A 25,300-nucleotide genomic window follows, 5' to 3' on the forward strand; every position below is an offset into this window, starting at 1 on the left:
TGTTAGAACTGAGGGAAGGGCTGCCAGTGTGGAGACAGAGCTGTTCCTTTCCTGCTAGGGGGTGATGGCAACAAGGAAGCAGCTAAGTGGGGACTGGAATGGGGCAAAATATGTGCAATGAAGACTCTTTACTACCAGGAGGAACAGCACATGGGTGAATACAATGAATCTCATGACAGCCACTTGTCAGCCTCACTCAGTTTGGCATCCATCAGATGAGAACCTGAATACTGTGATGGTCAGTGTTGGGCTGGGGCCACGGGAGGCCCGGCTTCCACTCCTACGGCACAGGATGGCTGTAGTGAGGATAACACGGAGTCATGTAAGCTGCCCTGAATTCCCCACAAGGGGGAAAAGGTAGGCTGTAAATGTAATGTCAGAACTGTGTTTTGCTATAACTCCCAGAATTTGTGAGCCATATGCTAGCTGGGGGATTCTGGAAGCTTTTATCCAACACATCTGGACGGCACGAGGTCGGGGGAGCCTGACGTAAGAGCCCTTGGTCAGGTAGCAAAGCTGGGCACGGCCCTTTCCTGAGCCACCACTGCCAGCCACAAAGCGGCAATCCTGTTGGGCCAACCAAATGGCAGCTCTGCCCCAGCTGTGCAAAGCCTCTTCAGGTGTCAGAACCAAGGGGCAGAAGAAGCCACCCATTAGCTTCACTGATGCTTTAGAATCGTGCTATTAAGAATGTAGGCATTGTCTGTTTTCTTCCTGCCCCCGCCAGGGTGGATTCATAAGCGCATTTAGCCCAAACAAGTCAGAACCTCCTAAAACAGGGAGGAATTGCATTGAGGACTCCCTCCCCTTACGGATCTTAGACAAGCAATTCAGGCTTCCATCCCTGGATGTTGCCCTGGCAATGTGGTGCCCTCTCACCACTGCTTACTAACAGTAATTAATGACTAATATATAATATAATAATTATTAATAATTATTATGGTTAATAATAATTGTTAACAATACCAGATAATACAATTATTAACAACACTTAATTATAAGCAGTACTTAGTAAATAATAATAATAGGTTATAAAGGAGGAAAATATTAATGTACTGAGACAAGAAAGGGAGTAGAAAGCAATAAAGGCTTTATATGCCAACTCTTTATCCATGTTTCATCACCAGGAAACGCCGTGCGGCAGCGGCAGCGGCAGCAGCACAGATTAATTTGGATTATCGCGATCTGTCCCGCTGGGAAAAGAAAATCCAGCCAGAGAAGCAAACACCCATACAAAACAACCTTCTACGCATGCGCGACTTCCCTCCGGTACTGAGAATTCACGCTCCACTACTTCCTTAGTCTGCACGCAAGCGCATGGCCGCAGAGCTGTTTGTTAATAGGATCATAGAGATGAAGAGGAAGAAGGTCCCATTTTCTTTTCCTGTGCGCAAGCGCCAGAAACTCCTCGCATCAGCACTCCACGCCCCTCTACTGTTTTCTCCGTATTTCCACTTCTGCGCAGGCGCGCGCGAAGCCGCCTTTTCTCCTCGTACTACGAGTTAACCAACCAGCGGAGGCCATCCTCTTCCGTCAGAGTTGCGGCAGGGGTGGGAAGCAAAAGAGTAGAATTGGTCCTCCGGTATCCCAGACTGCAACGCGACGCTATTAGCGTCTTCTCTCTCCGCAAGGCTTTCGTCTCTCTCCCTTTTCCCTCAGCCGCTGGCCGCCATGTTGTGCTAGTTTTGTGATAGGCGGCGGGTAATTCACCCACCGACAATAACAACCCACCGCAGTTGTGAGAGGCAAGAAGGTCGCGGGTCTCTCACCGCGTCCTCGCAGGACCCGGCGCCATGGCAGCCGCCTTGGGAGCAGGCGGAGGAGGCGCAGGTACGGAGTGGGACCCTCCGCCCGCGGAGGCCGAGGGGGCGCGGCTGGCTGGCGACCTAAGCATAGGGCCTAAAAGGTCTCCTGGGTAGCTAGTGGGTCTGGGCGGCCGGGAGAGGAAGGGCAAGGCCGCGTGGATTTTGGGTTCGCCTGGGGCTTTGGATAATGGGGGGTTCTGATCTCGAGAAGCGACAAGGCTGCAGGAGGAATAAACGCTCTTGTCAGCCCCACCCTCTCAAGTTTACTCGGAAGTAAATGCCTCCTTGTTCTGCGAGACTTACTCTCGCAAATGCGCATGATTTTGTTGGGTGTTAGAGGGGGAAATGGGAGGTAGATTTGGCCAGAGGTTACGTGCACTTGGAAGAGAGGACAAATTGGTAAAAATGAGGACTGCAGGGCGGGCATCCATCCACCCACTCGTTGAGCGGCGGGAACTGCACCTCGGGGTATTCCTGCACCCGGGGTCTTGGGATGGCTGGATGTGCCGGCTACTCGAGCTTCAGGGTTTATTTCGGGTTAGTGCGGAGCTGGCAGACGTTGGACTAATTAAGGGAGGACCCTGCGAGCGGTGTGACGTGTATTTAGACGTGGGAGCTGTCCAGGGACTTGATTATGGCATTCAGCATGGGGGGGGGTGTTCCCTAAATGCTATTTTTGTGAGTTTGAGGCTAATATATGGATTTTTAGAGGTTAGAGTACTCAGAGGATTCTGTTTTGTAAGGTGGTGTCAGGACTAAATGAGCCAAAGCTCTGCCATTGTATGGCAGCAGAAAGCCCGAAAGTGACATGAACAGTTTTAAACATTAAAATGGGATCCTGATCTGATCAGGAAACTTGGATTGTCAGTCTTTAACTTATCTACACATGCCAATGCATGTCTGCCCTGAGCCGCCCTCTCTGTCTCTCTTTGTTCCTTGGTTTAATCCATCCAGCTCTTTGTTTTTATTAACACATGCCTCTTACAAACTACCTTAATGACTACTATATTATGAAATCATTCTGTGCGGAATCCTCCTCCTTCATACCTTTCTGGGCCATCTGCATGCTGCATGCATTTTCTGTATGTCTGAATAGTAATTTGATTGTACCCTCCCCCCCCCCCCGGTGTATTGTGTTCACAATCTCTGACAGTTCTGGTATCAGGAAAAGGATCTGAACCTCTCTGGGAGAACCCCATTGGATTTAGAATCCAGGTGATTTTTTTTTTTTTTTTAAAGGGCACCTAAGTTTTAAAAAGATGCAGAAATGCTAGAAAGAGTACAGAGGGTGGCAACAAGGATGATTCAGGGACTGGAGGCAAAGCTCTGTGAGGAAAGATTGCAAGAACTAGGCATGTTCAGCCTTGAGAAAGCTGAGGGTTGGTATGATAACACTACAAGTACCTGAAAGGTTGTCACAAAGAGGAAAGGCAAGCTCTCTTCTTATTTACTCCAGAGTTCTGGACATGGAATAATGAACTTAAGTTAAAAGAAACCAGATTTAGACTAGACACCAGGAAGAATTTCCTCGCTATCAGAGCAGTATGACAATGAAACCTATTACCTGGGGAAGTTGTGGGCTCTCTCTTGCTGGAGACATTCGAAAAGTGTGGACTGTCAACTGAGTGGGCTGATGTAACTTAGCATCCTGCAATAAAACAGTGGGTTGGACCCGATGGCCTTCTGCCCCTTCCATTATTCTATGATTCTAATATAACTTTAATTAATTAAACTATTTTTATCAACATTTTTAAAGCCCTCCTTTTTTCAAAAAAGATGGGGCTCAGGGCATATATTAGCATGTATAGGTGAGGAACAAGACTGACAGTATAAATTTTCTGATCAAACTGCTCGTGCCAGTGGTATTGTTTTCTCAAAGTAGGGGAGGGACTTATGTCACTAGCTGTATAAAACTTAGAAATAAGTCTGGAAAAGATGATTGATCAATTTTTATATCCCATTCCTACCAAACTAACTTTATGATCCTTCTGGTTAGGAAGTTTCTCTGCTATGATGTTTCGGTTTGTTCTCAACATTCATTCTTTAAATGCTGTTCTTGTGATGTGGTTGAATAGTTAAAATAGTTTTGAGGACTAACTGAATCAGTTGTGTTTACTTGTATTTTTGAATTACAGTATGTTCCTGAGCTTGGAATATATACACACTGACCTCCATGGTTCATTAAAGCCTAGCCTTTAAGGCATTACTCCTTAGCACATACCTGTTCCTCTTTGTTTTTATCTTAGTTGGAGACTTTTTCCTCTCTAAGTTATCATGTTTTGGACATGTTTCTTATTACTGGGTGTACCTTGGTATGTTCTCTCTGATTGTTAAATATTTTGCTCAGGTATACTTCTTAAAATGCTTATCGAATTATTATAAATACCTTAAGTAAAAGTTTGTGTTTAAGGAACCTTATGTTGATAACTTCAAGCGTCACCTGCTTCCTGAATTGCACTTTACCTGCTTTGTTTTACAGGTCAGCATTACTTTAATGCCTGACTATCCCCAGAATGGCCAGTTTCTGTCTGTCTTTTTTTGTTTTATCATCAAGACAGTCAAATACTTGGGTCAATTCAAACATTACAGTATGTATGAAATATGAAACATTTGAGTTGGTACTATAATGGAGTTTTGGCTTAAGTAGTGTAACAATAGTGACTATAAGGGTATCAGTTAAACCCTAATATCCCTTACTGTAGACAGAACCCTTTCGCAGGGTTGGGTTTGATGTGAATAACTTAAGGTACAATGTTATCTTTGCAAGAAGTATAAGGAAAAATCAGAAAGATGTTGTGGCAAGAGTGTTGGCCTTAAACCATGGATATCCAGATTCAAATTTCCACTTGGTTACAAAAATTACTAATGCATTATTGTGTATCTTCTTACCAAAGAATAATCCCATTTAACTCAATGGAACTTACTTCTGACTTGACTTCTGCAATAAGATACCTTAGACCATTTACCATCTTTCAGCCTAATGGCATGGTTGTTAGGGACAAAGAAATGGGGTAGGTCAATGTGGGAGTTAAAGTTCAAAACATCTGGAGGGCACTAGATGGGAGAAGGGCACTAGATGGAACTGCAGGTGGCGCAGTGGTTTAAACCGCTGTGCTGCTGGGCTGGTTGATCGAAAGGTTGCCGGTTCGAATCTGCACAACGGGGTGAGTTCCCGTTGCTCCGTCCCAGCTCCTGCCAACTTTGCAGTTTGAAAGCATGCAAATGCAAGTAGATAAAAAGGTACCACTTCGGTGGGCAGGTAACAGCATTCCGTGCACTTCGGTGTTTAGTCATGCCGGCCACATGAGCACGGAGACTGTCTGCAGACAAATGCTGGCTCCCTCGGCTAGGAAACAGAGATGAGCATCGCCCCCTAGAGTCAGGCATGACTGGATGTAGCATCAAGGGAAAACATTTACCTTTACCTTAGATGGAAGAATGCTGGTCTGCTGTGCCTGAAATAAGTATTTTGTAGCACCTGCTCCTTGATTGTTTTACTTGGAGATTGCCAGTGATTGAACTTGGGACCTTCCTAATGCCAGTCCCTCCGCACCAAAACAGAACTGTGACCACTTTGCAATTTCTTAGTCAGGTTTTCTGGGCTCATGAGAGAAAGCTTGAATCTTGGAGAAAGCAATGCTGTTTCTACTCATCTTCATGCTTCCCCCAAAGCTCAGACTTTTATATCTTGTAAGCCAATAAGGAAAAGGATTGGCCTAGTTTTCGGCATACAGAACATACGTTACAAGTAACAAGAGTTTGTTTTGTGGACCTGCCTGGCTCTTGCTGATTTATTGCTTAAAACATGTCTGCCACTGATTTTATAGAGCTGTAGCTAGGGGTGGCCTTAGCTAGCCTAGCAAATTGGTGTCTTGATTAAGCTGCAAAATTTCAATACCTAAACCATTAACCAAGGGATGGGTAACTTGTAGGTCAAAACTTCACAACTCCTACCATCTGTGACCAGCACAGTCAATAATATGGAGTGCTAGGAGTTGCAGGTCAAAACTTAAGGAGAGCCAGAAGTTGTCCACCCTTGCTATAAGCATATGGAGCACTTCCATGTCTGGTTATGATCTGCATACTTAACCTATACAAAATGTTATCCAGCTGTTTGGTATAGCAGAAAGGTAGAACCTGTACTCCTTTCTACAGATATTCATTGCATAATGTCTAGGGCTTTACAGTCTGTTCCCTAGAAAAGGGCTTCTCTTGACAAGAGGTGCATATTCAGTTGCACTGAGTAATGAGACTGTCACTCTATTCTTGGCAGTCTTGTTTTCCCTCAACATCATAAAATGAGGGGACTCACTTCAGCCTGTTGCTGACTCTTGTGGTTGGGTGGGAAGAGGAGAAGGGACAATTTTTGCAGCTCACTGTTCTGAATTCATCATTCTTATCACTCTCGCTATAACATGCTTGATTAGTTTATTCGTTCAGTACCTTTTTAATTAAACCACTTGCTTAACTTTCAAAGCTCATAACTTATTCTCATAACTCATTCAAAACTCATAACTTATTTGGATTGTGGAAATGTACAGCTGTTTTTTTCTGTCTGGTGAAAGATGGTTCACAGTACTACTTGTGCATCTTTGAGGCCTGAAGGAACACTGAGAAGCTATTGTTGTCAGTGCTGGAGATGGTACAGGGGTGAAGAAATAGATCAGATATTAGTCCAGCACTCACAGTTGTTATCTTCTTGCAGTAGTTTCTGCTAAAAGCATTTTAGTGAACCTCATAAATTCTAATGTGCCCTTTTAATGGGGTGTAAGGTTCTTTTTCCTAAACATAATGCAACTTACTTTGCAGTAAACACACACACACACACACACACACACACACACACACACAATTGTGCTGTGTACCATATTTCTAAAGTGTAATTTGGCCAGATTTGATTTGACTTGACAGTTTTTCTAATGAAGGCAGTTTATATCCTTAACCTGCAAAACTCCATTTGAACATCTGTCGTATAAACGCACACAATTGCTAGTGTGGTGTGTGGGTAGAGTGTTGGAGTGGGACTCAGGAGTTCTGGGTTCTAGTCTCTGCTTTGCCATGGAGTTCACTGGGTGACTTTGCCCCATCAAATACTCTCAGTCTGTCTACCTCACAGGGTTGTTAGGATAAAATGGGCAGAAGCTTGCAAGCCACCTTGGTTTCCTTGCAAGAAAAAGAAAGGTTATAAGTGTAGTGTAGTAATTTAGCCAAGAGCTGCAAATGGATTTTGGAATTCTTAAATTCTCTACTATTCCAGGCAGCAAATTCTTGCCACATAGGTTGCAAGTCCCGTTATAATATATAAGCGAAAGGGGACATATATTGGACCAATGCCACAGAGAATCTAGTTATCCAACTTGTTTCAAACATAAAAACTGGCCTCTTTCAGAGCAGAACTATACCATCATGAGGTTAAGCAGGCAGTTGATGATGTTGGACCATTTGGAATGAAGTGCGGTACCCTTATACTCACCCATGACTCTTTGGCTAACAAATGAGAGATAGGAGGCTTTAATAAATAAATTTAGAATACATCTTGCCTACCAAGTGGGATGTTCAAATTCTTTAAAGATTCATTTTAGCATGTAATGGCTGTGTTTGGATGTAATGCTAAACCATAGTTTAATGTTGGGATCTATGGAGTAGTATCCATGGGAACCACAGATCCAGCAAATACTTCCCTCAGCATTTAATGAATCCCACTGTATATTAAAAAGTTTCTCTTTTTCCATTCAGTTGGTGGGTGAAACGTAAAGTCCTGGCCTTCAGCCCACTTAAAAATTTGAAAGTCTTGGGGAAATAAGAAAAAAATGGGAGGGTTGGTTCTGGGGAACCATTTCTTTAAAAGCAACAGCAACCAAATCTTTATTTTTTTCTTCAGGGAGTTTTGTTAAATTTGGGGAGAATATTTTTTCCTAAGTGTTTCTTGGTTTCTCCTCCTTTTTCATTGTTTCTAGCACTTCACATCTCTAAGCTTGTGCATGCTCGCTCGCTCGCGCGCGCGCTCTCTCTCTCTCTCTCTCTCTCTCTCTCTCTCTCTCTCCTTCCCCAGAGAGGAGGGCCCAGAGCTGTTTCTAAAATCAGGGGGGAGGGGGGTTGTTGCTTTTACATGACCCAGTAGCTGAAGTTCTCTGGGCAGTTCCCAAAACAACAAAGATGACAGGTGTTTAGCTTTGCAGTGCACCTTGATAAAACCTTTCTTTTAAAAATGAGATCCCTTGGCTGTAGCTGATGTCTGGTAAGTTGTGGGTGGATTAGAGGGACTGATAAGGGAGCAGCAGGTGGCTGGAGAGGGCATTGGGGTTAAGCAGGTGCTGGCCAGGGGGAATATATGAATGCATGTGTGATGTGTCTGCGCTAGCTGGTGTAAACTGATCAATAGAATGGGTATGTGTGATGATTCAAAGTGAGAAATGGTGTGTATGTATGGTTTGTGTTTGGTGAGAGAGGGTGTGTGTATTTCTTTGAAATATTTTTATGATGTCTTTTAGAGCACAATTTCCTCAAGGCAGTTCACAAATAAACATTTAAAAGAATAGACCATAAAATAAAATTGAATAAAATGGTGGCTTAAACATTCAAATAGTAATCAAAACACCTATTCATAAAATAAAAATGAGCATATAGTCATTTAAAACAAATGGGGAAATGCTTCAAATGTAAAGCCTGTTTGTATATAAGTCACTGGAGGGAAGTATATGCAAATGACATGGTGGGGCAGAAGGATGGGCTCACCACAGAAAAGGGCTATCTTTAGTTCCCACTAAGCTCTAACTTATGGTGTCTTCAGTGAACAGATGTATCAGCATCTTGAATAGTCTGTCTCCCAAAACAAACAGAATAGCCCTTAATATGCTTTATTCTCTTCCTGTATTTCACTACTAAAAAATACGGGGATTGGTCTGCATGAAAAGGAAGGGATGCAGTTTATGAAAAAGGTGGTTTCCTTTCCAGTCCTTATTTTTGTCCTTGTAACTTTTCTTTTGCCTTCCAAAAAGTTAGTGTAATCTTTTTCCTCTAAGCAATCATTTTTACCCCTTTTCTCTGGAGGCAAGATTGGACATTGGATGGCAATTAATAATTGTTCTAACTATCTGTGACTTTTTAAGCTTGTAAAAGTTAAAGAGAGGATATGGTAAATACCTATCATGGAGTGACTTTCATTTCAGCTTGGACTAACTTGCATTTGAGGCAATGAGGTTATCAGTCATGTTAGCTCAAGTAAATTGGGATATGACACTGGACACATGAACAACACCTCCATGAAAAATCTTAGTACTCAGCTGTTTCATATCAGGGTAGGCTGGCTTTCAAGTAACCTAAACCCATTTGGATTAGGCCATGAAACTCACTGGCATCCAGTGAAGCTCATATAAACTCCTCTAGCTGTGTTCTTCCGGAAAGAACTGAAGGAACTGTACCTTCATTCTGACCTATGCTAGGCATCCTAGAAGGTTGCCATGGCTGAGGATATCAAAGGCCACTGAAGGATCCAAGAGAACTACCAGGGTTGTTCACCACATGTGTTTTCCATTGTGCAAATCATCCATCAAGGTAAACAAGGCTTATGTTCCAAAACCAGGTTAAAACCAGATTGGAACTGATTCAATTAGCCGGTTTTGTCAACCAGTTTACACTGATTGAGCAACCAGTGCACTGTACACTGTATTACCCACCAATTCAGACAGTTGTTAAAATCCAGAAAAGGCATGGATCCGTAAAGCACACGATGAATTTCAGTCTGCTAAACACTGTGTTAGCATTGTCATGCTGCACAAGCTGAAATCTGTCCGAAACAACACGGTGATGGAATCATGGCTTTACCCGCTTTGACCCTGTCAGAGCAATGGCGTCCAGTTCAGAACAAATGTAAATGCTTTTGTATGCGAAAAGCAGCACAAATGCATCATACTGAGCCACTGAAGAGTTTCTTTTTCAAGTGTTGATTCTCGCTGTGAGAGAAAGATTGTGCTGTGAGTGATCTGGCTGGCAGAGAGAAATAGTTTTGTGTGAAGTGGGTTTCCAATTTAGCAGAAAACTCTAGGTTGAGATGAAGTCTGAGACCCAACACCCACAACCACTCATTTCTGCCTTGTACTCAGGTGTTTGGGGCTATGTTATCTGTTCTTTAGCGTCTCTGGTTTGACTTCTGAGAAATGAGTATTTTGTGACTGGCCATATCCTCTATGGCACCAATTTTGGAATGGTCATTTCTGTATGTAGGCATGCGTGTATGTATCTATATTATAAACAGCTTGTCTGGATCAAGTCCACACAAGTTGATGAACAAGAGTTTAAAATGATAATAACCACATTTTAAGAATTAAAATTAAATTCTTTAAAACATAGTGCAGTCAGTCAAAAGACATTTCCAGAACTATTGCAATAAAACACGATGAACATTTTGTGATGGCACCTGTAACACTCAAGTCTGAATGTGCGCACCAGCTCAAAGGTGAGAGAGAGCTCAGGCCTAGTGCAGTCTGCACAAGCAGCAGAGTATCTTGGGCTTGTGCAGTTTCCTCATGCCAGCTTTGGTGCAATCATGAAGAAGAGATTGGAATCTGTTGCCTCCATCATCAACTAATCATGGTTACTCGTTATGTCTAAACCTGGAGAAACTGAGTTACCTTAACTGTGACCAGAGAAAACTGCTTCAAACCATAGTTAATGCTTTTAGCTGGTTTCTTTAAACCATGCTTAGTGATAATCACAGTTCTTTGTTAGGGCATTAGGAGTGACTGCTAGAAACTCTTCCTTTGAATTATTTCAGTCTGTTTATGGTAAGCATAACTATAGGTAAAATCTAATAAGGTGCTTATGTCCTCTCCAATTCTCTTATATCCTGCCAAATCTGTTATAGGTGTCACCTGCTGCTTGTACAATGGTGAACCATTACATTCAAAAAGAGTGGAGGTGCTTGCTTCTAGAAAGAGGCAGGCTATCAACGCTTATGTAAAGGAATTCCCCCAATCTGCCTCTTTCCAGAAATGAGTGTTTCTGCTTGATTTCATGCTTCTCCCAGGAAGTGCTAAATCTTCCTTTCACAAGCAGTGGGTCCTGCCTGGAAAATGAAATTAACAGGACTTACTACTTCTGGGAGGGAATTGGTGGTTTTGAAAGGAATTGGCAGGGGATGAGCATCCCATGGGATTCTGCAGTATGTCTGCATCCAACACTTTGTAAGTAATACTCCTTTTAGTTGTACAGCAACATGTTTTACAGAGCAGTTTTGTGCCTTCTATTCAGAAAGAAGCCTCACCATAGGACTGCAGACTAAGTGGCAAATTTGCACCAGGGTTGGAAATGTATGAAGAGGTATCAGTGTGAAACTATTCAAATCATTATTATTATTATTAGAACATTTCTATGCCGCCCCTTGCCGAAGCCTCGGGGCGGCTTACAACACAATAAAATACAATACAATACAAAAATAATATAAAATTAAAATTAATAATATAAAATAAATAAATAAAAATATAAACGATATAAAAGAAGTTATAAAAGAAAAGTTATAAAAGAAAAGAAGAAAAGGAAAGAAAAGAAGTCGCCCTGGCCAGATGAATAAGTGAATATTGTTAACAATTAAAATGACGTTTAAATAAAAAGGTCTTCACCTGGCGCCGAAAAACAAATAACGACGGCGCCAGGTGGACCTCTCTGGGGAGCACATTCCATAGATTGTGGATGATTCCATCATCATTTTCCTTGCTGATTTAGATTGACCCAGTCTAATAGGCATGCTATTTGCTTATGGTACATGGATACATCATATTTCCTAGAACTGGTGTGGACATATTTCAGGTTTGTAGGAACTACTTGGGATTTTTAAAAATTGAAACTACACAACCCACCATTTGAAACCTGGTGCTAGACATACACTTAGAATTAAAGAATTCTGACCTGAGTGATTTATTTTGAGCACCAAAACTAAATGGAACTCAAAGTCGTCCTATGCAAAAACCCACTCCTCTTTACTCCAAACTTTCCATTTCAGCAATGTAAATTATTGTCTAGGTGGAGGTGTTAATTTGTCTCTGCCATTGTGAAAGTATTGGGAGTCAGAAACCATTGCAGATTTACTGTAAATTACCCTGAGATGCATCTTCCCTACTATAATCAGAATCAGACGTAGCAGTGTGAAAATATTACATGTTAGGAAAACAAAAAAATAGTACCCCAAGATAAAGACTGCAGAAATAAATACCCTGCAGGCAATGGTGATATTAGCTACTGTTTCATAAGAAAATCTTTACTGAGAAGATAATATTGTCTGCAAGAATACAATTTTGCAATCTTGTTATGTGTTTTAGGTTTGAAAGCTTTCTCTGAGTAGTTGATGGAGTAGGGATACTATGAGCTATACACTAAAATTTATACACTGTTGATCAGGGGTCTGCATAAACAGTATCTTTGGGGCTGTAGATTTTTGTAAGAAATGTTGCCAAATAGCCTGCATGGAAGTATGTGTCCATATCTTGTGTATAGTGTGTAATTTCTAGGAAAAAGGGTGAATGGAAAAGGGGATATGCAGGGTTTATATTTTGCCCTTGCCATGGTTGCTTGGGAAAGCTGCTTTTGATCTGCCCCGTTTTCATGGTTTCCTGTCAGGTATAGCAAGTTTTACTTAGAATAGGGGCAGTGACTTCTGAATTGGTATTGTTGCAATTCTGCACTTCTGTAAACTGCTGCCCAAAACAACCTTTGGATTCCACACTGTTGGTAGTAGAGGTTGTAGTTTGCCTCATGAAGCCAGAAAAGAGTTATTGCAAATGAGAATTATGTATAATTTTAATGTCAACTTTTTATTTTTTAATAGTTATTCTGTATACAAGGTAATTAACCCAACAAGACTACACATATCTGACAGCCATAAGTATGCCCTTGTGAAAGACTGACCAAAAAGAAAAAAAAGTAGCATAACTTGCTGGTGCTGAAAAAATAATACGAAAAACATAGCACCAATTGCAATTTTTTTGTGGCTACGATTTTTTGAAGGCAGCAAACAAAAAGGAGTAGCAGTTGGAGTTAGGAGGGGATAAGAAAGGCTCTGGTGTAGAGGATCCTGGGAGCTAGAGGACTGAAAGGGAACCTGGGGGAAAGAGACCAGGACAGCTTACCCTGCATCTCATTTGCCTGGTGAACTGTGGGTTTTTCAGTGAATGACCAACTTATTGCAGCTTATTTGCAGGGTGGCTTCACATGATGTGTGAACCTGCCCAGGATATAGTAGAGGTGGCCACATTCTGGCCTTCACCTGCAGAAAGATCTTCTGACAGTGGGGTAGAAGCTATGGGAAGTGCACCATCTGGGAAGCTACCTCACTGGTTTAGGTCTGTGGATGGGATGGTAAATCTTCACTCGTGCCCCTTCCCCATTTAAAATTGCTCTGTGATTTGATTTTATGCTGTGCATCAATTTCTGGAATGTGTCTCTCGCAGGGTGTTTTGGGTTCCATTAGAGTAAGGTAAAGTGACTTAGAAGAACTTGGATTTATTTAAATTGATACCCAGTGAAGCCCCCAAGGTGATTAACAAAATTGATAATCAGCTTAAAATAACAAGCAATCAAAAGACCAAACAAGGAAGAAAGTATTAGCAGCAGCAGTTTCAACATGAAAGGGTTGGGAAAATTAATGACAGCTAGGACTGCCAACAAACCAGTATGATCTTTTCAAAGCTTATAAACCTAATATATATTTCCAGTTCTTCCCATAGAAGCACACTGCAAAAGCAAACTTGGGTTCCCAAAGAGAAAATTAGCACTGCTGTGTTACAACCTGCATTTTCTTTATATGCACAAATCACTAAATGTCTTGTGTTAACAGATGATGACTTTGATCAGTTTGATAAGCCTGGTGCAGAAAGATCCTGGAGGAGGAGAACTGGAGATGATGACTGGGACAGGTGAGACATTTTTCATGTTCGGATGCTTTATATGGAATCCGTTTTGCTTTCTTGTGTATCTGTTTTGTATGCTGCTTTTTTTGTTTTGTTTTAGAAGTGCAAATTCAGACACTAATGAAGTCCTCAACCTTCTATATGCATGTCAAATGTTCCTTTGTGGGGAAACTTATACCTGCTATAAAGAGCTCCCAGCAATGTGTGTGTGTTGCGAGGAGCCGTCTTCAGTCTAAGGGAAGAGTTTCACAAACTTTCTGGGTTCTGCTGATTGGTGAGGCCAAAGCAAAAACTGGAATTTGGCCAATATAAAAGTGGCAGGTCCACCCCATGCTCTTTTGTACATTTATATATAAACATCTGCAAGCATTTATAGATTTTCTACACACTAATAGATAGACTTTCACTCTTACCTCAAAGTTGGCACTTTGGGAAGCTTTTTAAATTGCGGATGGACTTTAGGGTGAATGACGAGGTCTCGCAAGCCATACCTGTCCTGTGTAAGTCATAATATAATGAAGAGTAACACACAAAAGGTTGGCAGCAGTTGCAGCTGGCTTCTTAGCAAAATGCAAGTTGGCTTCTTTTCAAAATAGACAACTCTATGGGAAAAAAATCTATTTTGTTGGACGCATAACATATTTATTTTGAATAGCAACACATAGCTTACTGCTTTAGCCTTTAATTCTTTCTTGGGTTCAAATTAGCTATGTCTAGTTGTTTTGGGGGTGTGGGGCAGGCAGGTGCTATGATCAGAAATAAAGAGACCTGGAAGCTGTCACTGTCTTCTTCTCTAGCTGTTGTGATGTAAGCAGAGGCCTAAGCAAGGCAGGCTGGATGGAACAGTGTTGCTGTTTTCATTGCCACATGCAACTGCTTGAACAGGAAGCACATTATAATGGGAACTGATACATTAGAAAGCTTATGGCTATTTTAAAGATGTATATGATGCCATTTAAGTACAAGCAATCAAACAAGAGTTAAAAAAGAAGAAAGCATACCATTAAACACACTTGTGTGTGTTATATAAGGCTGGGAAAATGGGTTGCTTCCCTAGTGTTAAAAAGACTTTGGCTCTAATATTAGGTGAACCTCCCTGAGAAGACCATTCTGCAAGCTGGGTGCATTTATTTATTTAAAATGTTTATATGCCATCCAATACCACAGTCTCTGGACAGCTTACAAAAAACAACATACCAGCTAAACAACATGCTGCAATTGACCCTTAGTGATAAAATCAAAGATAAAACCAATTAAATATTAAAATGTTGGGAAAATAAGGAGAAGAATAAAGCGACGGTGCCAGGCGAACCTCTCTGGGGAGCATGTTCCAAAATTGGGGCACCACCACTGAAAAGGCCCTTCTCTGGGTAGCTACTCCTAATTTCCTTCACAAAGAGGGCTCCCAGAGAAGGATCTCTGCCTCAGCTATCACTTAGACTGCTCTGTCCCCAGCATCCAGCCCTGCCCGTCAGATGGCAGGGGCACTATTTGAGGAGGATGGTATTGGTGAACAGACATAGTCAAGTGACCCATTGCTGCTATATGCTGCCCTTTTCCTATGCCTTCCTGGATCCTATACTTCCTATGCCTTCTTCTTGCCAGCCTTTCTGGATCAGTGCAAATTTGAAAAGTTGCTATGGACACAAAACATGGGTTCTACGCAAAATGTGGCTGGTCACATAGTAGCTGCTGTGGGGTTCTGCCTAGTGAAAAGGTGCATAGATCATCCAAGAAAAAGAGTAAAGCTGGACATGGTCTGAATTTCATAGCCAATCCACAGATTAGCACAGCAAGGTACCTTCTTGTGGGATTCCGTGAAGTGCAGTGGGCTTTACTTCTGAGCAGGCCTGATTTTTCTATTCATCTAAGCTAGAGGTTGGGTAGAGCAAGAAGAAGGAGCAAGAGAAGGGTGAGAGAGAGAAAGCAAGGCTAGCAACTTGGAGGAAGGGGGAAGTAGGAGAGGAACAAGTGAGACTAGCAGCTAGAATGGCAAAAAATAGCAAGGTTGAGTGGTGGGGGAGAGAAATAATGAGGCTAAAAGCTGGGAGGAAGGGAGAAATAGCCAGTTAGAGAGTAGGGAGAGAGAATGACAAACTGGATAGTCAAGAGAAGGAGTGAGACTGGGATTAGAGGAAATGAGCAAAGGGAAAAGGACAGCACAGGTAGGAGAAAATTGGGCAGGACCAGAAATCCATGTTTCTTCATCTTTCTGCTTGCCCAGCAGCAGATTGTGTCAGATTTAGGAAGGGGAAGGAGAACCTGGTTCCACAACATTTCTCAAAGCTTTGTATGATTACAAGTTAATCTATGAAGGGGGCAGGACGTAGAGCGCTTTGTGGGCACTGTTGGAGGTCCTCACCAGTGCCGTGTTGGGTACTCACAGGAAGAAATTTGAATTAGTTCCCGAGTGCAGCACTGATGGCTGTTGCTGCTTTGAGCAGCAGGAACATGAGTGCTACAGGTATTTTTTAATGAGGCCTTCTACTCTAATTGGCTGCACAGTGGTTGGGGTATCCATGCCAAGTGTATAAAGTAGGACAAGTGTGTGAGGGAGCCCAGATTACTGTATGTGAGGAGAAGCCCTAGTAACAAAGTGCCAGTGTATAAGGAAGCAATGCATGCACATGCATGAAGCACCCATGTGTGTTCAACAATAAGGCACCGGGGCCATTTCCAGTAGCCATTCCTGTTATTACTGCTACTAAATAACATAGCTTTAGTTTACATAATAACAAAACAGCCAGTAAGAGTGTAGGTTGAATCCAGGTTGTTGCATTGAGTTTAACATATATGGCTGTCTGTCCAGGAAAGATGTTGAGAATATGCTTGGTAAAATGAGCTACTAGTTGAGAGAGAAAAACATTGTTCCCTTGAAGCCAAGGAGGCTAAGCTGGAGAAGCTGAGTGAATCAGAAAAGTTTTTGAATGAGCTGTTTGGGGACTTTATATGGGCGTCCCAATCCCAGGTTGATGCTCCTTTGTAATCATGCATATTGTCTTGAGTTAAGATGCCATCACTCCAGAAAGGAGGGAATTCCTTGCTTTCTTCCCCAGCTCTAGATTTGGAGTCGGAGTGCAGTAGAGTATGGATCTGCAAATTATGATACATGCTGAGTAGCTGCTTTGGTTCAGCACATTTGCAACTGTGTTTATGCTGGACAAATGTCCTACATCTTGCTCTTTAGAGATTTATGCTTTAGTAAGTAGCTTATCTTGTAGAAGTTAAAGCAAAAAGCAACTTCAGTTTTGAGAATATTAGCCTTCCTTTAAAATTAGATGAGCATTGAGTTTCTTTCTGGATTTGATTTAATTAACTTGCTGTATTTCCTTACCATTGAGAGTCAGTGGGCAAAAGCAAGAGGATGCAGAACTAAACATTGAACAGATTGTGGGTGTGGGGATTGCAGGAAAAAAGAAGCCATGGCTTTTTTCCCTGATGTGCTGCTTTATTTTCTAGCATCTGCAGCCAGTAAATGGGTTGTGGAGGTGGCTTCCAAGCCACCCTGCAACCCATGGTCTGTTCTAGGGTCGTGGGATGGTTTGGAAGCCACACTTGCCATTTACTCTTACTGGGCAACATGGCAGGCTATGCCCCATTATGCACACAGGTATATTCTGAAATGGGAAAAGACGTCTCCATGGCTTCTTCCCCAATCCTCCAAACCCAGTCAGAAGATGGTAAAAAGAATAATTATGCATTCATTCAGAGTCAGTAGATGAAACCTTGAGTTCAAATTTTGCAACTCATTGTCTTTCCCTTTTAGCTCTCTTCAATAAAACAAGTAAGTTGGGGTGTCTGTCTGGAAGATGAGCTCATTGTTCTGTAGATCTACTGTGCTGTTGAGGTCTTCCACACTAATCTGGATAAATTAGAAGGAACAGCTGGCATATGTAGGGCTTGGACATACATCTTTCCTTTTCTGAAGAACTGAAAATGCTCTTTTTTCTTCCAGTGAATTAGATGATGACTTGCTAGGAGAAGATTTGCTGACTGGCAAAAAGGTAAATAAGAAACCTGTTTAAAATATATGCATAATTTATGTAGTAAAAAGATACATTAATTTGTTCAGTTCCAGTGGTTTTCTGTGTGTCTAGAGTGCTTTGGCGCACCTCTGTCAATAATCTGCTTGAGTTTTCTTTCACATTTGAAGGAAACGTGTGGAGAGCAGTTGCAGACTAAAAATTAAGTTTCCCAGTCAGCACTGTTTCCTTCATGTATGGACTGATTGGCTGTGTCTGGGGAAAGTTACGAACACAAATATATATGGGGTATTGCCAGGAAGATCTGTAACAAGTATAGTGGCTCCTTACACATGATGCTTGTGGCACTGAGGCACATCTTGGAATATGCAGTGTTCTCATGAAATGAGGCTGCATTGCTTTGTTTTGCTCTCTCATTTTAAGAGTATTGAGCAGAAAATTGTATTTCCAGGTTGCTTAATCTTGCAAGGCAAGTACTAAAATGTGGTGTTGGTGGTACAGGTTGGGGCATCCTGAGCTGTGCCATTTCCATTTCTTTTTTTAAAGCAAAGTTCTACTTCTCATGACATTGAAGAGGTCGTGAAAACATATGAGTAGTGCATTGTGAAATGACAAATAGATGCAAGGTTGAATTAGTTTTGCATGGAAAAAAATAACTAATTTTTTGCTCATCCCTTTTGCTTGCAAACGTTGATGTATATGAGCGTAATTTTGTTCAAGGTGCTGGATTCTTCTCTTGGCGTGGTCTTTGTATTTACTTTGAAAAACTTTTTTTTTTTAGTATGAAACATTAATTTTCCTTGTGGTAGCTCCCTGGTGCTAAATTTGGATACTTTTCTTTCAGTCTTTTTAATCATATGCTTAATATTAGAGTTGACTATCTAATTCTGTTCAAGCATTATCAATCATATGATGACACTAGCATAATCTAAGTTACAGAATAGGAGATCAAGTAGGAAATAAAAATGTTTAACATAAATAAGATTTCATACTTTGGCTCCCCTTGACAAATATCCCCTCGACAAATTCTAGTGAGCTGCAGTTTCCATGTGAAACTTGGGGTTTTGAAGGTAGATGGATATAATTTGCGAAGCTGTGTAGTAAGCTCTGACCCTTCCCCAGCTTCAAGTCTCAGAGAAAGTGTGTGTGTGTGTGTGTGTGTGTGTGTGTGTGGGGGGGGTGCTTTGGGGATACCATGTGGCAAGTTTGCATAGGTGCACTGAAGCCCTGCACCCTCCACCTCCAAACTTAGACTGAGGAAGGGGTTAGGGTTAGGGAGATTTGTTTGGACCTCGTGAGAATCTTAATGGAAAACCAGTGAAAAGGAGGGAAGTGGGCAAATACAAGGCTTGGTTTGCTGTTGAGGCCAACCAAATGTGTGTACTTCCAGGTATTTTTGTTAATGCTTCTGACAAACAGCCCTTTTACTGATAGTATGTCCTAGTTTAGGTGTACATTGGTACATAACAAAATCAAATTGTATTGTGAAACTGGGAATGAGTGTCAAGGCCACACATTTCTTCTCTTTTATGTGTTGCCTTGGAATGGCAAGGCCTGTTTTAATGGCAGTTAATTAACCAGGATAATAACCCAGGAATTGGTTTAGAATTAATCCAGTGTAAAAGAGGTGAGATGTATGTGACCTCTGACAATAGGTGCTTGTTTCATAAACTATAATTTCTAAAGCTGGAACATATGTTCAAACCAGGCTGGACCATTTTAATTGGTTTTAATATACGTTTTAGTGAGCTCCCTCCCTCCCTCCCTTTCTGGTAACCTGCCTGCATCAAAAGAATTGTGGATTATTTTTGGTCCCACTCATGCTAAATTATTAATGCAATTTATATTTTGTACACAGAACTCTCGTTGTTGCGTGTGGTGGTCTTTGTTTGCATTGCTTCTTAAACATAGCAAGTCGTTGCCCCCCTTCCTTTTTCCTTAGCCAACAAAACAAATAGTGGTAGATTTGTTGTCCTTGTTCTTTTTTTGTTAATACTATTTTACTTAACACTCATACTGTTCCTTAGTTGAAAAGCAAAACAAAAAAAGTTTGTCTCATTTTAAAGCTATTCTCTTTGAGTGAATTTAATCTAGTTGTGTTTGCCTCTAAGGAAATCCAACCAATCTGGATCTTTTTTAGTGACTTAATACTTGATCTGCTTCCTGTTGGATAGAAACAAATGTTGACAACACAATTAACAATTTGGAAGGAGTTCAGAGCAGCATAAGAGATGTTCCAACCCATAGCAATTTCATTGCTGTTCTCTGAACTCTTTCCAATTTCCTCACACTTTCTGTCTCTCTAGATCTTTCTCATTTTCTTTCCCTGTTATCAACCTCTAGAATGAAGTTGTTGAATTAAGGTAGAGCTGAACACATGTACCAATATTATTTAGGCCTTAAGTAGTTTACCTCTCAACCAGAAATGAACCACCCCATTTGATTGTCCCATGCTTCTACATATAAGTATTCTGACATGTGTATGTTATTATGAGGTGAATTCTGCTTTAAAGACATAACTTTGGTCTTTTTCTCTTCAGACTGTGTTGGGTCACTTTTCATGGCACCATTTCTGGCAGTATAGCATGTTTGTCTTGCCAGCTAAATGTTCTAGCCAATTGTTGTTTCTTTCTTTAAATATTTCTATTCAAAGATTCTTGACAGATGGAACAATAAAGGTGGTTTGTATGTAGGCTAGGCATTCTTCAAATGAAAACTAATTCCAAGGAATCAGATGGGACTTTGGTACTACAACTTTTAAGCTTATTTAACCTGCCCTTTCTCCCAAGGAGTTGAGGGTGGCAAACTTGACTTCCCTTTTGCTTTAACCTTCTTCAAAAAGTTTGCTGTGAAGCTGAGAAATGGTGAAAAGGCCTCCACTGCTATTTATTTAGCTCCGGCAGCTTCCAGTGCTGTTTATTTTGCTCTAGGACAAGCTAGTGCTTGTACAACATCAATGGCACTTGCTGATGTGACGCGTTTCCTTAAAGACACCTTTTAAGTGTTGCAGTTGAGCAGGGGCTTAAGCCTAGATCTCCTGGATAAAGTCCTACTCCTGTGCTGGTAGCATTACTAGAAATTAGACTTCAGTTTGCCCTTCTCTGAATTTTGGTGAACTAGTTTCACCAGTCCCTACCGTTAGTTATATTTAGCTCACTGTTAAAATGCAAAATGGTCAACTATAGGTTTCCAAGTGATTCATGGACTCTTCAGAATAAAGTAGTAGCGGGGGATCTTGGAAACTTGTTGCTTACTGATCATACCTCACAAAAGTACATTGTTACTCTTACACATTTTGTGTGGGGTAACCTCAAGCTCATTTTTTAATTTTTAAATGTAGACTCAGTCTGATATGTCAGATGAAGAACTGAATGATGATCTCCTACAAAGTGACAATGAAGAGGATCAACATTTCAGGTATGTTTCTTACAACATAAGCCAAATAATATAACTGGCTTTTTAAACCAATCTCTTTAAAGGCCTTAAGAGTACAGCCACCACTTCAGCAAGATGGCTGTAAAATGTAAAAACGATTAAAATAATATAACATCTGCAGGGTATGGAAGCAAATACTATTTCTTCCTGCTGTTCCAGGGAGTTAGTGGGTGCTGTGGATCTTGATATTCTTTCCCTGTGGCTGCAGCGTTCATAGGACAAGGCATCCCTAGATCCCCAGCTGACCCCAAGATGTCTCCAGGTGCAATCCTAAGCACACTCTTAGTGTTGCACTTGGTGAAATGCTGAGCTGAGGCAGCCTGTTTTCCTCAGTTTGTACCTGAAGCAGAGGATGGGGGCAAGGTGTAGGCAAAGAGCTGCAGCAGCAGCACCATGTAGAGTACCTTGTGGCACACACAGTTAATGGCCTTTGTTGGAATGGTGGATCAGCAAACATAATGTGCTTTGGCTCTGCACAAAGGATCTGCCTGTGTATGACGCCTAATCCATGAAAATAAGGTGCCGCTTTTCTGGAAGAACATGACTAGAAGTTCACTTTGTTGAGCTACTTTTAAAAATTAAACAGAAGATGCCTGCAGGATAGAACCTGGTTTCTTGGATGTATTCTGCAGTGCAGTGTTAGGCTCATTTAAAAACTTGGCTTCTGCATTGGAATTCCTTAAGAATCACAGTTTTCATGATAAATTCTAATGGAAAAAACTAGTGTTATGCCTCCAGTATATAACTTGCTAAAAACTAAATGAAAGTTTTAATCTAATAAAAGATGCTTCTGATTAATCAGGCAGTAGACTTTAAACAGCATTATTTGAAATATGAGTATTTATAAAAACTACAGATGATGAGCACCCTCTCAAAGTGGTCTCCTTTTTTATCTTGTACAGAAATGAAGACCTCTTCTAAGGTGATGCTTGACTCAGTGTTTATATAATCTGAAACACAAAATATGGTTAAGAGCTGTAACGTTTATCCATATGCAGATGTAATCTAACTAAATTTGTAAGATTGATCAACTAAATTTCCTTAATTGGGTGGCAGCCCTAATAGATTTACTTGGGTGCATTTGTTCATTAGTCTGTCCCACATGCTTTCCTGAACTAATTTGTTCTTCACTATAACTTTGCATGAATAGGTCTTGGAGAGAGAGGCACAAAAACTGGGAAGTTATTACTAATTTGGAAAAATTATGCAGGAAGGACATCAAAGCCCCAAGTTTCTTCCCTTTTTGGCTTTTACTGCAAAATTCATTGGCTAGGTAATGCTGCAGATTGGAGACCCATTTAAAATTAGAGGGCTACATGCTTATAAGTATTAGATGCAAATTGCCATTGGGAGTCCATTTAAGCACAAACTTTTAAAAAGCAGTTTTTAATTATAAGAAATAAAAGTGAAAGAAAGGCCAAAGTAATAGCTGCCTGGCAGTACTAATGTAGCTTAAAATGATGAGTATTGTTGCCATTAGAGTAAAGCAGGTTCTTTTCTCGTTCTGTCTATTTATTGGTCTGAGAATTAAAATTGAATGCAGCTTGCTTGGTTACTCTGTACTTCTTGCCAGCCTAACCTGCTGGACCATCTGGTTGGTTTGATCCCTCTGGTCAAATAGCCTGCAGCTGGTGATAAGCCTTGGTATAAGTATGCATATTATGAGTTTGTGGCACTGATTCAAGTTTTTGCTAGTTCATGTAGAGAGTGCTCTGTGTTCATCTTGTACAAAATCCACACACCTGCATCTTGTCCTCTTAATTGTGGTTAAACTTATTTTAAAATGTGTATCTGTTTTCATTTTTATTGTACCGTAGTACTCAGGATGTCAGCATCGGTCTTAATGCTACATCTGGCATGGTTACTTCCTTTGAGCTGTCGGAGTCTGGTAATGATCCATCTATGGAGCAAAATTCTGAGTATGAACAAGGGGAAGATGAATTGGGTTATGAGAAATCGGAAGAGCCTGAAGAGTATGCTGAAGAGTATGCAGAAGGACAGTATGAAGGCCCAGAGGCTGAGCTGACAGAAGACCAAATAGAATATGGGGAAGATCAGGGAGAAGAAGAGCTTTATAATGATGAAGTGTTAGAACTCGAAATCAATGAACCTCTAGATGAATTTCCAGTGAGTTTTTCTCCATTGTATTTTCTGAGATTACATTGCTTCACATGCCTAGGTTTTTAGACTGATTTGAAATCTGTTTACCTCCCTAGGGATGGGGGGAAAATTAGACCTATTATCACTGTCTGCCAGTTTCTTTATCTAGGCTGTGACAAAGTTTGTGTTGACAGCTTGTTTGGCTGTAGGTAATGCTCCTTTGTCATTCTGGAAGGCAGTTGAGAATCATGACCTTGAGGATTGTATCCTTAAGGAAGAAAACAGCTTTGTGTGGTGGAGACACAGTGCCAATTGTTAGAAGTACTTAATGCAAAAGCTTTTATCCAGGCTTTAAACAAGATCTGATAAAGTCCTTCGAAGGTGAAAAGATTATTGACCTGCTAAAGACATCCTTAAGGTGCTAATATTCCAAAGTGATTGATGTCCTGCTCACTCATTTCCACCCTCCCCTTTTTTTTGTAACTGAGAACTGTCTAACCTGAATAAAGAGATTGGAGGTTACTTCAGAAAATGTCATATGCACAATTTGTTTTAGTTATTGAGGATATCTGTCCTGACTTGAAATAAAAAAAATCTTAACATTTGTCCAAAATATTTTGCAGAGAAAACCTAGGAAGATTTATTGGTACTTTCATTTTGCTTTATTTTTTAAAAAGCATCTATTACCTCCTCCTAAAATTTGCAATAGGGCAAACCTTTCATAGGAGCAACTGAAGTATCACAAAATACTTGTTTTGTGCAAGGTGATAATAGGAGGTTGCTCTTGTTATAACTTATATTTAGTCATAATACTAAAGGGAAAAAACAATACAGTGGGAAAACAATACATAGTGATGCTTCATTACTCTTGAATTAATTAAACACTATTACTTTTATAGCTAATATGAATTTTAGTTGATTTAGCATACATTTCTCATTGTTACAACAGTTATAGTAAACCTATTTTAATGTGTTGAAATCACTAGAGAGAGCTTATATTCTCCTAAATTAATTGCTTCCAAATAGAGCTTGAAACATGCTGATTTGGGTCTAGTACAGGCATAATCCTGTACTAGATTACATGGATATGCATCTTAATTGTGTAAATTCCCAGTTCTCTTATTCTGCCTTAATCACAGTCAAGTGTTATATGGGTGTCATGGTCAATATTAACCAGGTTTCCTCTTAGCTACCATTTGTTAAAAAACTTAAAATCCTAGTTAAAGCTAATTTTTACATAGATCAGTTGTATCTGAGGTAGGCTTAGGAAGTTGCAGGTAGACTTCATTTGTGAGGTGGGGAGGGGATTGTAGAATTCTTTGGCTTCCTCTCAATCTACTTATTGTGGTTAAAATGTTGGAAACTTTGCATATGTACCAGACCCTACTGAATATGTAAGTAGTGGTAGGGATATTAAAATAAATTGTCTTCTGCAATTATTTCAGGATGAAGAATATATGCAGTCCTACACAGAACAGCAAGTAATTGAACAGCAAGAATATGTAGCTGAAGAAGAACTGGAAGAGGCTCCTGATACCCAGACACCTCCAAATGAGTCAGAAGAGGTACTTAAGAGAAGTGAAATTTTAAAGGCACAGTATTGCTTACTACAAGGGATTCAAATGTTTGCGGGGCTGTTATCTGCTCTGTATTTGTCTTTCAGTCCTTGTGTCAATATTTATAACTTTGAAGGTACAAAAATGGACTGAGAGAAGCTATCATCCTGTATTAGCCATACTATCCTTTTATGTTATCATCCTTGCCTGGTCAGAAAACTGAAGCAGGCTATCAGGATAATCAAACTTCCTGAGACCATCTGCTGCAAACAGCTGTTACCATGATCACTGAGAGCCTCATGACTTGAACACAGTTCTCCTGCTACTCTTGTCTCAGTGGCTGCTCTTCTGCTGCTCCTGTTCCTTTTCTTTTCTGGCAGACCTCCCTGCTACTTTTACTTCTACAAGGTCCACTCCAATAACTGGTTAGCCCCTGGACAGCCCTATTTTTCCTTTTTATATGTGTGTTTCCTTAGCCCTAGGTGTGTTAACATATTTTGGGTTGATGACTTTAGCTGGTA

At 40.8% G+C, this 25,300-nt stretch overlaps 1 protein-coding gene across 4 annotated transcripts in view; it reads left to right on the forward strand.

The window, feature by feature from the left end:
• The first annotated feature begins 1,628 nt into the window (after nucleotides 1-1,628).
• RBM33 (RNA binding motif protein 33) overlaps nucleotides 1,629-25,300 on the forward strand; it is a 97,734-nt gene continuing 74,062 nt past the window's right edge. For all 4 annotated transcript variants that reach the window (XM_044425235.1, XM_044425236.1, XM_044425237.1 and 1 more), the window contains exons 1-6: nucleotides 1,629-1,830; nucleotides 13,633-13,711; nucleotides 17,661-17,709; nucleotides 21,029-21,105; nucleotides 22,941-23,250; nucleotides 24,669-24,788. In XM_044425235.1, coding sequence (XP_044281170.1) covers nucleotides 1,794-1,830; nucleotides 13,633-13,711; nucleotides 17,661-17,709; nucleotides 21,029-21,105; nucleotides 22,941-23,250; nucleotides 24,669-24,788 — 672 coding nt within the window. In that variant the 5' untranslated portion in view covers nucleotides 1,629-1,793. The remainder of the gene's footprint in view (nucleotides 1,831-13,632; nucleotides 13,712-17,660; nucleotides 17,710-21,028; nucleotides 21,106-22,940; nucleotides 23,251-24,668; nucleotides 24,789-25,300) is intronic.

The sequence above is a fragment of the Varanus komodoensis genome, unplaced genomic scaffold (assembly GCF_004798865.1).
Source record: "Varanus komodoensis strain SLA01 unplaced genomic scaffold, ASM479886v1 scaffold15, whole genome shotgun sequence".
Taxonomy (NCBI): domain Eukaryota; kingdom Metazoa; phylum Chordata; class Lepidosauria; order Squamata; family Varanidae; genus Varanus; species Varanus komodoensis.